General features: G+C 40.6%; 1 protein-coding gene across 2 annotated transcripts; it reads right to left on the bottom strand.

The window, feature by feature from the left end:
• Positions 1–814: 814 nt before the first annotated feature.
• LOC116043539 (EGF-like repeat and discoidin I-like domain-containing protein 3) lies at positions 815–13682 on the bottom strand. 2 transcript variants are annotated; one of them, XM_031290297.2, is made up of 10 exons: positions 13422–13682; positions 10075–10200; positions 9859–9990; positions 6110–6223; positions 5557–5738; positions 5315–5470; positions 5068–5212; positions 4069–4253; positions 3804–3959; positions 815–1878 (listed from the first exon to the last, which is right to left on the bottom strand). In XM_031290297.2, the coding sequence occupies exons 1-10, from the start codon at positions 13495–13497 to the stop codon at positions 1735–1737; spliced, it is 1416 nt and encodes a 471-aa protein (XP_031146157.1). In that variant the 5' UTR covers positions 13498–13682; the 3' UTR covers positions 815–1734. The 2 variants fall into 2 exon arrangements, with proteins under 2 accessions (XP_031146157.1, XP_031146156.1); XM_031290296.2 differs by having other exon boundaries at positions 4069–4271; positions 13422–13681.
• Between the last annotated feature and the right edge of the window lie 156 nt (positions 13683–13838).

The raw sequence follows: 13838 nt of genomic DNA, 5'->3' as shown, positions 1-13838 counted from the left end.
CAGTTGTTTGTTGCAGAGGGTCCCCACATCACTCCAGCTGGTAGCTGTGTTGTTTCCCCCTGGAAGCACTGTGATCTTTTATAGGAAACCCTGCTATGTTGTGTAATAAAACGCACATCCACATACAGTAAGCATAGACATACACAGTGAGGACAGATGTGTTAGAGATGCTCCGTCCTCCACCGCAATCATTTCATAGAGATGAAAGCTGTTGCCAGGGGCCAAACATACCAGGACTGTGAGCTTAGCAGGGAGATGATTATCTAACAGGGTGTAATTACTCTTGTAAACAGCAGGTCAAAGCCTGGTAGTCCAGCATGGAGACAACTCCCAACATCTGAGTGTGGCAGGGAGAGTTTGTGCTTTACGCAAGAAAGCAGAATGCAACTGACAGCAGGTTCTTCTGAGTTTAATTCTATTTTATCTGAGAGCCTCAAGTCAAATACAAAGTGCTACTGTATCTTCCCTACATGTTAGCTTTGGGCAGTGATATGTTACAAAAGGAGGAGTACTTTTTGGATGAGATCAACATGTGAACAATGCAGAAATGCCTCCTAAAATGGCTAGTATCTTCTCCTTCATGCTGCTCCCTTTCAGTCCCTTCTGTGTGGCCTCACTGACCTGTCTGTTCATGCAGAAATCAGCCACCAACACCCGCTCTGACATGGACATCATCTAAACAAATGGGACTCTTATAGCCAGCAGTGGGAAATAAACTGTTATGTAACTGGTGCCATTTGGTTAATCAGCTCATACTACAGCATGACAAAGACATGTTTTGCGTCGCTTGATTGAAAAGAAACACACACAAAGATTTATTTTAACATTTAATAAACAATTTCAGTTCAAGACCAACAATTAATAATAATAAAAAAAAAGAATGTAAAACAATATTTATTTTCTACACATCTTTCTACATATTTCACGTGTTGTAAAAAGGATTAAATTAGAATATTATTTGTAAGAAAGCGGAATAAGCTGATAAAATGTGTAAAAAACATGAAAAATCCCTACAGTTTGTCAGTCCATTAGTTGATTGACAGATCAATGTGCTGCAGTTCAAATTGGAAAGCTGTAAATGTTCTACTCTTGGAAAATGTTATCTCTTCCAGGATAGTTGGAAATGCCAAAATATACTCCATATTGCACAGGCCCTGCGCCATTATAGTTTGTGCTCGGGTAACTAAATAGCAGCTTACTATAGTGAGACACGGTGAGTATGCTGGTGAGGATGTTTGCCATCTGTCCACTGCACACTGCTAAAACAAAAAGATAGGGCTGTTAACTGGTGTGGGACTGCAAAGGAAGGACAGAAAAAGTTGAAAACTGGCAATTTAGCTTGGAGTACAACTGGAATAGGTGAAGGGCACTATTATCAAGGGAACCTGAAACCAATTTAGATTCTTAGAGGGAGCAAATAATAAGGACTAAGAGCAAATCTATGCAAATTTAGTTTATATCCAAAGGTACTAACATTAAAATCATTGATACTTCATAGAAGATTCTCCGTGAGCAATGTCAAACAATGTTATTAACAAAAACATCAAAAAGGTCATTAGTCAGAAAGTGCTACAAGTGTTACAGTCCCAGCAACCAACAGAATCTTTATCCAGAGAAACAAATAGGGGTACAGAACTGATGATTCTGTCCCGGATCCATTTCACTGCCGGTGTTTAAGGAAATGGAGCGACCGGATTAGGATGGAGCACTGTTAGATTAGTGACTGATGAGTTTCTAATCATCGCAGCCCAGCAGCTCCATGCGTAGAGTGATGCGCTCGTGCCACTCCCAGGGGACGACTCGGACGTATCGGGCGTAGAACGGAGGCTCGAATAGATTCTTCCTGTGGGTGTTGTTGTCAATGTTGCCTTGGAAAAGCTGCAAATAAATGTTACGGTTAAAGTAAAAATAATTATGAATTGAGCAGAAGTTATTGTATTGCATGTTCAATTTTCCTGAGAGCAACAATTCTGTTGTAAGAAGAAACAGGCGATAAGGAGGGAGGAGATGTACACGTGGTAAAAACATCCACCAAATGTCTTATTGACCAGTTGTCATCGGGGGTTGTTAATCAAACTGAGCGGTGCTGCCCTCTGACAGCCTTCTGACCCAGAACCTAACAGTCCCACCCAGACGTTCAGAGCTTTCAGACAAAGCCCCTGGGGCAGCATCATTATGTCATGAGCCTACTAGAGCTCTGTGCTCAGTAAAAACATCAAAGCTTGTTTTACAGTTTTATTGGATCATCTCGGTCCAGCCATTGTGGCTAAAACTGTCCTAGTTCTCTCAGAGAAAGAGGCTAGCGTTCCATTCCTCCAGCAAGAGACATCAAATTCATTTCATCATAATGGGAAAGAGAGAACAGAAAGGGAAGCTGATATTTTACTACTTCTTTTTACAAACTGTATTGCTTTTTAAAGGTCCAATGTGTAGGAATTTCTCCCATCTAGCGTTGAGATCATATATCGCAATCAACTCTCTCGCACCACGCAGTTCAAAGTACGTACTACAGCTACGGTAGCCTTCACGCTTCAAAAAGCCGGTCTCTTGCTCTTTTCAATATCCTTTTTCTTTTTTCTGGGCAAAGAAGAAGACTCCTGTTCCTGAAATTTGGATTTTGAATACGTGTGGTCCTCCATGTTTCCTTCTTCAAACTTGCTGGGGCCGGGAAGCTACGATACCCATTAGCAGCATTAGCAGCACCTGTGAGTTTATCATGTGACAGCGAAAACGCGAAAGGCGGAGCAGTATGTCCTGTATGTCCCTTACCGGCTAACGTATTTCAAGATGGCGCATGAATATGGAGTGTCTACCCCAAGGGGGTAAGCCTCTCCCAGGAACGCGTAGCTCCTATGTCGCCATTTTAATGCTACCAAGCCATCACCTCCCTTTAGCATTCCATTGACTGCCATTCATTTTGACGTCACTTTGACAGCGAATAACTTTACATCTGAAGCGTTTAAAGACTCTGTTTGTCCATTGTTTATTTCTAAAGAAACACGACAATGTATAAAAGGCTCCATTACCTTGTACCTCACGTTATGGCTCCGTAGCAAACGTTTTTGTAAAAATAGGCTAACGATTGTGTCATAACCACGCGACTTACTGTCGCATAGTAGAGGAATTACCGTATAGTACAGGAGAAGCTCGCTGGCAGTTTCGACTTACATTCGCTGTTTAAGTTTCATTACTAATGTTAACTAGCATTTTAGTTAGCAATAATTAGCCTGTGCCTATGTTATCTCCTTACATACACCTAGGCTCTCCGTCTCTGCTAGATTGGGAATGATTGAGATTTCTCTTGGCACAGCTACCAGAAGACTTACAACTTTCAGACAGGTTGCTCACATCACATTTACGTCGTCTCTCTCAGTTGGAGGCTACGCAGTAATGCTCAGCCCTCACCAGAAAAGTGCTTCTAATATCCTTCACAGGTCTCCATCCAGAGCAACGGGATCTGTTGGTCCATTTTATATATGTCTATGGCCTACCCCAGTTCATGCGAATGCAAATGTAAAATTCCAAGCCAAAAGGAATACTTGGAATTGATGGTGGTGGTAAATATTCATGAAAAAGGACAAGTTTGTGAACCGGCAACACAGATTTTGATTACGAACAACTAAACACGTTACACACTGGACCTTTAAGGACACTTCCGAAAAGAGGTTTTAAATTATTTAACACTAAAAGCCTTTATAAAAAGTTCTCCATTGAAATGAGACTAATTTACAAAGACATACATATACAGTATTAAACTGTATTAGGGAAATACATTTTAGGGATTCACATACAGTATATCTGACCTTATCATTAGTGGTGTTATCCTCCTTCACCGTACTCCATGACTCTCCATCGTTACTGTAAGCAACTTTAAACAGTGACACAAACTGCACCACCCCAAAGTCCTTGGCCCCCTGAGTGATGATGCCTGTGAGGCGCTTTGTCTTCTCTAGGTCGACCTGGTGAAGGAACAAAGAAAACAGTCATACTCTGCAACATCTGCTGGCTTTTTTTTCCTTTTCTTTTTTAACCAATAATGACATTTTACCGCTTAGGTTTCCCCCTCACCTGGATCCACTCTGAGCGGTTATTGTGTGCAGGGGACCAGGCGTTTGTCTTTCCCTGCTTATCCAGTCGGGCAAACTGAGGGTGCCACGTGAAGGTATCAATACCCCATGTGCGGAAAGAGCTGGAGGCTGAAAGCTGCCCATCTGAGATGAGGCGAGACTTCATTCCCAGAGGCTCTGAGCAACCTGCCGTGTTTGAATAAACTGTGAATCAAAAGCAGATGGAGAGACGGAGGGAGAGGAAACCAAAGCGACAGAAAGAAAAAAAGAGGAAAGAAGAAAAAAAAGAATACACCCAGAGAAATTAACTTCACCTTTCCTTCCATTTGAAGAAAATTTGAAATATTCTGAAGAATGGGATCGATTAAAATCATTTTTACACCCACAAATGACCAAGAGGAAGGAAAAGAAAGAGGCGCACAGTAGAATGCATGCAATAAAGTGTATAAAGCTACGTATGCAGTGTGTAAACATTCACCATGCTTCTCTGTAAATGTTTTAGCTGTTTTGTTGTTTTAAATAAGACAAAGGACAAAATGATGTAGATGGTTTCTGTCTCTGTGTGTGCTTGGAATTGCTGCTTTTTATTGTTGCACAGTGAGGTCTACCCACAGAATACTGTTTATACTAAACATTTTCTATCTAACCACTAATGGATGGAGGCCCTGTTATGTAGTTGAAATAAACTCTTTGACTGTCATTATATTTGTCAGCGTAACCACAGCAAGAAGGAGTCAACACAGTAAAACAAGAGACAGAAGGAAAGTTAAACAAAAGAGACTGCTCACTTTTCCCTGCTTCAGGGAACTATACATGTCTTTTTTTTTTTTTAAATCCTTTGTTCAAAATGGAAAGTTCTCAGAGGCTATAAGTTGCCTTGACTTGAACTTACTGTAGGTCATCTGTCCTTTTTCATTGACATCAAATTTGTTTCTCTATCCACCATGCCAAGTTTGCTGTGCATGTTATAATTGCAACCGGATGTTTTATGTGTGTTTACCATTAAGTTCACAGCCCACCAGTTCCATGCGCAGTGTGCAGGCCCTGCGGCAAACCACAGGGATGATGCGGATGTACTGGGCCACGATAGGAGGGTCAAAAAGGTTGGTCTTTGTGCTGTCGTTATCTGTGTTGCCCACGAAAACCTGCAGCACACAGACACAAGGCAAGTAAGCTGAAGAAAGAGAAGCTTTCTGCTGGAAAACATGGTAAGTAACATGTATTTATAACAAGGAAAGTCCTCTTACCTTGTCACTCCGTTGGCCATCCACTCTGTAAGTGGTATAAGCGTTTCCATCAAAGCTGCTCGCCACTTTGAAGGCCTTGATGTACTCAGACGTGCCCATGCGACTTGCACCCTGAGTGATGATGCCCGTCAGACGCATCTTCTTCTGCATATTAATCTGTTGTCAACAAGTTAACAAGTGTTAGTCAGCTTCACAGCTCTCATTCATCAGCCTCATGATTTTAAAGTGTTCAATTCTCTCACCTCGATCCAGGGGTTCTTGTCATGGGCGGCTGACGTCCAGGCATTGACGATGCCTTGGTTGTTGAGTCGAGCCAAGTCCGGGCCCCAGCGCTGAAGACCCAGAATGCCGTAGTGCACAGAGGAAGCTGAAATCTGGGACTCCACAATTGCTCCTCCCTCCATACCCAGCAGAGAAATGCAACCTGGGACATATATTATCAAGGATGGAAGAGAGTAATTACATTTACTACACAGTTTAAAATCACATTAATTACAGTGCAACTTTTTTGCTGAGTGTCCACTGAAAGTGTAACTGCTTGCTTAAAAAATATGTTGTATTTTCCAAACTTTCCACTTAAAAAAACAAAAAAACTCATCCTTGTGTATACTAAATTACTTGTTCAGGATAGTATGCCACTCTTTACAATGGTAATTATTACATTTAGTACAAACACAGTATAAACACAGTCCTTGATTTCCTTTTACATTTTTTTAGGAAAAGCAAGTGACATTAGGCTACACATATCTGAGAAAGGTGTATGAAATTAAATGACATGGTAGTTGGTGAACATACGCAGCTGGCACTGCTTTCCAACATTGGGTGAAGGGCACTGGCAGGTGTAGTCTCCATCGAGATCTCGACATATCCCTCCATTCTTACAGGGCTGGTTGGCACAATCGTTCACGTCTGGAAAAAAAAAGAGAACATCTTGTTGCATTTTTTTAACTCCTTAAACTGACTTTAGTCAGGAATCACACAAAAAATGATTGTTCGAGACGTGGTGCGCACCTGCCCACAAACAGCAGAGGGAGGTTGAGGCAGGTGGAGGGCTACAATAGCCTCACTGTGTCTCCAACATACAGATGATACAATTATGTTCTCTTAAATCAAACACGATGAAAGAAATGAGCAACACTGAGAAGACACTCTTGGCAACCACAACGGGCACAGCAGATTAGGGGTTAAAGGTCACGGTTGATAATTCTATTTTGTGCCATGGCACGATGAATGTGACCAGACACAGGAGATTTTAGTAGGGAATTTACATGTTGTGTCACCATCAGTTAGCCCACAAACTAACTGTGTAAGGAATAATAATAACAGCTCTGATATCCACAAATGGATAAAGTACAAACTGGGCTTTTTGGAATATAGTTTGTATTTCAGCTGATAGTGAAATTAGTCAATAAATGTCATATGTGAGGTTTCCCAGTCTTTTCTCTATCTACTTTAGATTCTGTTTAACAGATACAAGCATTGCTTTCCTCCACTGTAGCCATGGCAACAAAGCAAGCCTGTGGTCACTTCTTGTACATGCTCGCACTGCCAGACCTATCTTCACAGCGCTGTGTCAGCACTGGACTGTGGTCTGGCTACACCGCGTATCTATTCTGGGATAGAGGAAATAAACACTCTGGCTTGTTTGTATTTTTTAAAACCAATCACAACTGTCCTGGGCGGCACTAAGTCCCGGATGCAGCAATGGTGCCCTTGCAAAAATAGATAGCGAAGATAACGAAAGGGGAGGGACATCTGACGCATCAGGCTTTATCCCAGTAATGTACATCCGTTGAACCAGACTACTTCCTAGTATCCCCCTTTGAACACTGCACATGTAATGCTCACCACTCGCCACAGGGTGGAATGCTTGCACAGCATGTCTACATGGTTTATCTAGAGCAGTACACACAGCACATTTTACTCTTTACATTCATCTTAACAAAAGGACCCAAATATTTTCACAGAGCGATGCTAAACCAAATGTTGAGAGAAATGATAATTCAAACACTATTCAGACGTTAGGCCAAACAATATAATACTTTTTTCTGTATGCAGCTAAGTCTCTGGGGGACAACAGGTGACTGCAGATAACCAGCTGACGACGAGAGAGAAAACCAGCAGTGTTGTGTTACTGGAGGACTTGTATTAAGATCCCTTGGTAATGATGTTCTTTGTATACATACATTATGGTCTGGTCAAAAACAGTTGCTCTTGCAGGGAATTATTGGTTTTGACTGCATCTTAATGTATTTTGTACAATGTTTCCCTAACATATGCAGTGAGACAGTCAGAACATGTCTGAGTGCAGCTCCACACCCTGTTGCTTGCTCCAAGTGGATTCACTTCAAATCCACGGCTAAACACAGTAAAACATGCTCCTGTGGCTCATAAGCATGCACCTTCGAGATCACCCATAACCTAACTTCAGCCCCTCATTTTCCTGTGTCAAGTCTTGCAGAACCCTGCTTCAATATCTGATCATGAGGTAAATATACCACCTGTGGAACATCAGTTAGCTATATCCTGTACTGAATGTCACCAATGCACTGAATTTATCCTCCGCTGAATGTCCGAGTATTTAACTTAAGCCCTCTGTGTTTTTAGCCAATAGCCTTTTTGTTTACATTCTGGCACATCTGTACCATGAAAAGTCCTGCTGCTTTGGCTTCTAGCAGTTCCTTTTCGTATTGTACAGACAACAATCACCTGGATTACTTTTGATACAGAAGAAAACGTCTGAGGCTACGTTTACATGTGGCCAGTTATTTTCATAAACGGACATTTCACCCTCTCTGTTTTCAAAAATAACATTGTGCACACCTGTCAGTTTTCAGAAAAGTGTTCGTTTACACAAACCTGTGTATATGCTGTCAAGAGCATGCCAAACCTGTAGGTGGCAGCGTAATGAGAAGCTCAAGCCCACATTAGCCAATCAGAATCCCGAAAATAGCAACAACAGCAACGAATCACTTCCTCTTTCTCTTTTGAACAAAGATGAAACCTCCATTTATCTCAGGTTACATGCAAACGTGCAAATAAAGTTTTCCAAAATCGCCACTCTGGCCGGAGTTTTTAGAAAGAATCGTTTTCAGAGGTGAACTCTCCGTTTGCGTGTAAATTAAGGGAACAAACGAAGGGAAATTACATGATGCCGCATGGGTCAGTTTAATTCTTGTTCCCATTAACACTAAGAGGATTGGTCACAACAAATGCCTGTATGGCTGTGACAACACTGGCACAACACAGCTAATAACACTGAAAACAGGTGATCCTACCGGGAGAAGGGTCGTGAAATAGCCTCATGGATTTGATCTGGGATTATTCTTCACATGTTTTGGCAATACTGTTGGCATGACATTCATGCCCAGTATGTAATTTGTCCATTGTTTCTAGTGTTACTTGCAAACGAAATGCAACTATTGCCATCTGACAAAGTAACTTTGACTTGTTAACCTCTGAAATACTATTTTACTACTAACATATCATTAGTTTAAACTATAAATTTATGTCTGTTTATTTACTGTACATAATATATGGGACAGATTCCACCCCATTCCAACACGAGTCCAGCCTGCGACGTCTGACTGAACCAATTTGGAAAATGTTTGGGAGTAGACGACCAGACTGCAGAAAGACTACAATTGGTGGTCAGGCTGTGGGCTTTGGGAGGGAGAGCTGTTCATTTACAAAACATGCCTCTTCAGTAATAGCATAAATTGAAGTCCTGAGAGTTACTTTAATTCAGACTATAATTCTCTTCTCTATCTCTATTCATCTTTTTCATTCCCGTGAGTTTTGCTTACAGCTGTCATTCACACAAAGCCTATAGTTGTTTCAAACACTTCTTTTACTCCAGGGGATTTTTATAATCACATTCACGCTTGAAGTAAATAATCCTTCCTTCCTTTTCTCATTCCTTCAAGTCATTCTTCCACTGATAAACCCAAACTTCAGCAATAATTCCAAGTCATTATATTAAGAGGATATGATGGAATTCAATAGTCTCAAATTCTTCATCTGATTTGGTCAAGCTTAAGCACACACAGATGCAGTGTTGAACCTGCGTGGAAGGCGTCTGCATGCCAAGAGACTTGGAGTGGTCTTTTTACTAATTAGCCAAAGAGAATGACCGCAGTACCCGCTGAATGAGGCCCTTTCATGGAACTGCTGAACTGACTACACATATCTTCGCTGATGCTGTGACAAGAAGGAAAAACCTCGTGTTCACACTTATAGAGAAATCTGCTGAAAGTGGAGACTACTCTGCCATTTGTATTACACTGCCTGTTGGACAAATTTTTGCTTGACTTCCTACTTTTTTCTTGAATTAGAATCAATCTGTTATATTTTTTTGTATCTAGATGCTCTGCTTTTTATCTAGGCCATACAATCTTCTCTAAATGATCAAACCTTAAGGTCAGCACTTAATGGTTAAATAAAAGACAAATTCATTGAATAAATGGCAAGATATCTCCTGAAGAACTGTGAAGACAGCATACAGGTGCGCTCTCACTCGTGAATCACATCCAGAAGTAGCTTACTGATCTGGCAATGCACTCCCTCGAAGCCTGGCTGGCACTTGCAGATGTACTCGTTGAAAACGTCTCCTCTTCTGGTTGGAGTGATGATCTCACACGCCCCATCGTTCTGACAGGGGTTAGGACTGCAGGGTCCTGAGAGAAGGAAGAAGTAAAGAGATTAGTTTAAAGTGTGTGATTAACCATGCTTTTCCTTCAAAAGGTTCCACTTTTCCGTACCTATCTCTGTCAGGTTGCAGGTGTCTCCACCAAAGCCATCCGCACAGATGCAGATGAATGCATCCTCTCCTATCCCTGTCACACATGTTCCTCCATTATGGCAAACATTCACCTCACAGTAGTCACCTGAATAAATGGCAAAAAAACAGGGAGTGGAAGTTATAAAATCACATTCACCACTATTAAAAATCCATCCGACAAGACTTTAACAGGTACTACCAATGCCAATGCCATTCTTGTTATGATTTGATACTATAAATAAAATAAAATTGAAATTGAATTGAAATTCACATTTGACCCATACAATAGGTTTTGTGTGGTCTATTTGTGTGTACAATGGTGGTGTATTTAACTTGTTACTATGGATACTAAAGACAGCTATTTCTCCACTGCCAGTAGCTACAATAAACTAAACAGTGAAGTGCAGCTACAACACCTCCTCTTGTTATGCTATCGCTGTTGTTCTTTCAAACCACAGCTGAACAGAACAAGCTGCCACTCATTCTCTGGAGGTTGTCAAAAGTCATTCTGGTAAAATTTATTAATTCAGTATGTTATTTTAAGAAGATTGAGGTGAAACAAAGAGGTTCCAAATGTTTTCTCAAAAGCCCCAAATCTTTTAGGCTGACATAACTGTCTTTCAGAGGCTATAGCGGGCTTGGTATCATATGAAACCAAAATGTTTGCAACATCTGGTTCTGCCCCTCTGCATAATGATGTGTGAAGTTGGTTGAGTGCCCCTTTTAAGCTACGGTTGGTAACTTTTATAAAACATAACTTGTCATATTTGCACAAACTGTCACTATATTCTGACAGTACTATATAAATCAGATAATCTGTGGAAAAAAATCACATTCCTCTGCCTCCTCCTGGTGCTCCTAATGCCATAAGGAAAACAGCCAATCAGAGCTGAGCGGTGCTTGGTTTTGGCTTGACTTGGTCACAAACTTTTTTTCTTTTTATAGCTAAACAGTCCACTAAAATATGATCTGAAAACATTTGAGGAAAGAAATAGGCAATGTAGTAACAGAATCTTGAGCCTGATCAGCACTGCCTAGTTTTACAGTTTGACCGCAGTTGCCGAGGAGTCATTGACACTGGAAACGTGCAGATCCCATTACAGATTATCTGTTTTATGTGCTACTGTCAGGATATAGTGACAGTTTCAGCAAATATGACTAAGGTTTTTTTTTTTATTATTATTAAGATACCTACTAAACCTTCAATATCAAAGTGATAATGGTAAAATGACATGACGAATTTGGGATGCAGTTGTCCCTGTACTGGGAGGGGAAAAAGAGGGAACTTCCGTGTTTCCTTTTTATTGTCTGGCCTAAGCGTCTGTAACAACAGTGGTGCTGCGGCTTTGGCTGTGATGCCCAAAGTGCTGAGTAACAGGCCCTGGCTGGATTAGGAAAATTATGGTATTGACCTCTAGTGGGAGCGGCAGCACACAGATTTATGAGTCACACTGGACTGGAGCTGTCAAAATTACAAAGCCTTAACTCAAAATCTTTGTGTTTTTATTTTTTGAGTCACTAGATGCCACGTCAGATTCAACATTCAAGCTCTGAGCAACACTAGGTGGAACTACTGGACTTTGTTGTAATTTTCTTTGGCATCTGTGAGTTAAAAAACTTGTAGGAAATGTGTAAATGCTGCAGACTGCAGCCTCAACAATGTGGCATATAAATATCATATGGATGATATCGGTGAACATGATTTTGTCATTGCTCAAACTGTTTCATACTAGAACACATCCGACAGTTGTTGTCAAACCTCTTAGAACTAGGCAGACTGGCTTTGCTACGGAAGTGACATGTTTCAGCCTGAGAACAAATCTGACTATTTTGACAGACAACATAATTGACCAGAGGGAACAATTTATGCAGCAAAAAACTGGAGTTATAAATAAGTTTTATATGGTAAATAAAAATGGTTACAATGGAGTTTAATGTGTTTAAACAAAATCTTAAAAAAGTGCCCTATGAATAAATATTGGAATGTCTTTTTCAGCTCTATATTTGAGGAATGTTGTCTTTATGAGCATGACAACAAGCTGTGAGAACAGTTAGTGTTTCCTATTGCATACAACACTGAAAATAATATTTGGTAATCTATTGATTTCAATGGAAAAATCTAAAAGGTGTAAACAAATTAAACGTTTTTATGCTGCCAACACTGCCAACAGAACGTGTCTACAGCATGTGCGGTATTAAGAGCTTGCAGGATTAGCCAGGTTGCAAAGATGCATGCAGCTCTTTCAGGAACGAGCAGTTACACAACATTACAGTGCAGCAGCTCACACGTTGCTCAGGACACCCAGCACACCTGACTGACAGGTGGGTAATGAGCAAAGCAAAATAGGCCCTGAATGTACACAAACATCATGGCAACAGAAGAACGGCACTCACATACAGTAAAGACCTACGTAAAAAACACAAATTTGACTCAGCATTTTAGGTGCTCCTGGTTGCCGCCACATTTCCAGGTTAAACTAAAGTTAGGCGGGTGGACAGCTGGTTCATGTTGGCTCCACATATAGAGATGGAGCACATATAAGAGCATTTGTATGGTGTTAATTACCTTGGTTACAGGAAATCCCCCCTGGTGATGTACATCATTACATTTCACTTCTGCAAGTACCATCTATTTTATAAACCTGCCTCTTAAAATATAATCACTGTGTGAAACAGAACTTTGTAATACGCCTCACATGTAATAACAGAGTAGTCTCACATTTATTTTACTCCATTAAAATAATAAGATGGCATGTTGTGATGGAATTTACAAATTAGGCAATGTATTGAGTGCTTTTGGGAAAAACTGCATATTAATGACTAACCTGAAGTCATATGCAGTTTGGTGATGGAAATGATCATAGGCTAAATAAGAAACTATTGTAAATATTTTGTTAAAACAGCTGTAAAATAAAATACATTTGGCATACATAGCAGCTCCAGTAGTTTAAGAGACAGGACCAACTGGTTGCACATCTCCCTTTTTGTCATTCATTAAAGGCCCCAGTTTTCCCATCACCAAGAGACCTTGACGCACACTGGAGAAAACCAAACTGGATCTTCATGACTCAGTAAAAGTAAAAGGTTCTATGAACTGAAGGGTGAACTAACTATGGTAATGGAAAACAGGAAACATGGCATGGAAAATCAGACTAGGTGGCTTAGATCCGTGCCAAAGTCCTCTTGTGGATTATATGGGAAAATAAATGAAGTCTGGTGTTAGAAGTAGAAACCTATGAGACAAGTCAACAACAAAAACAGACAACAGGAGTTCTGTATGAAAGCGATTATTCAGATTAATGTCGGTGGTTATAAAAAAGGACTTACCTCTGACTGAACACAGGCAAAGTAGAAGAGTAAACGTTGTTAATGTCGCTGTTATTACAGTTCCGGGACGTTTCATCTTTGTTTACCCTTACTTTTGTTTGTTCCGTAGGATTGTCTGTTCGTGCCGCTAAACGTCTAACTAATGATGCCTTAAAGTGCAGTCTGAAAAAGAAACGGGATTCCGACTATTAAGGAATGACGAAGTGATGAATGAGGGACATGGGATTTTTCGATAATAGGCTACCCGAGTGAAAGACTTGTGACGTTATATGGGCGGAGAGCTCGGAGCCGTCAGTAAACACAGACAGTGACGTTTCCTAACATAGTAATTCACGGTAGCCTTAATATAGGCTATAGCCTAAGTAGGCTAAAAAAAAAAGAAATAGCCTGTAAAAAAAGAAAGAAATTGAATTTGCA

Source organism: Sander lucioperca, chromosome 3, assembly GCF_008315115.2.
Source record: "Sander lucioperca isolate FBNREF2018 chromosome 3, SLUC_FBN_1.2, whole genome shotgun sequence".
NCBI lineage: Eukaryota > Metazoa > Chordata > Actinopteri > Perciformes > Percidae > Sander > Sander lucioperca.
The sequence above is the reverse complement of the archived record's forward strand: the minus strand, read 5'-3'. Positions and strand labels throughout refer to the sequence as shown.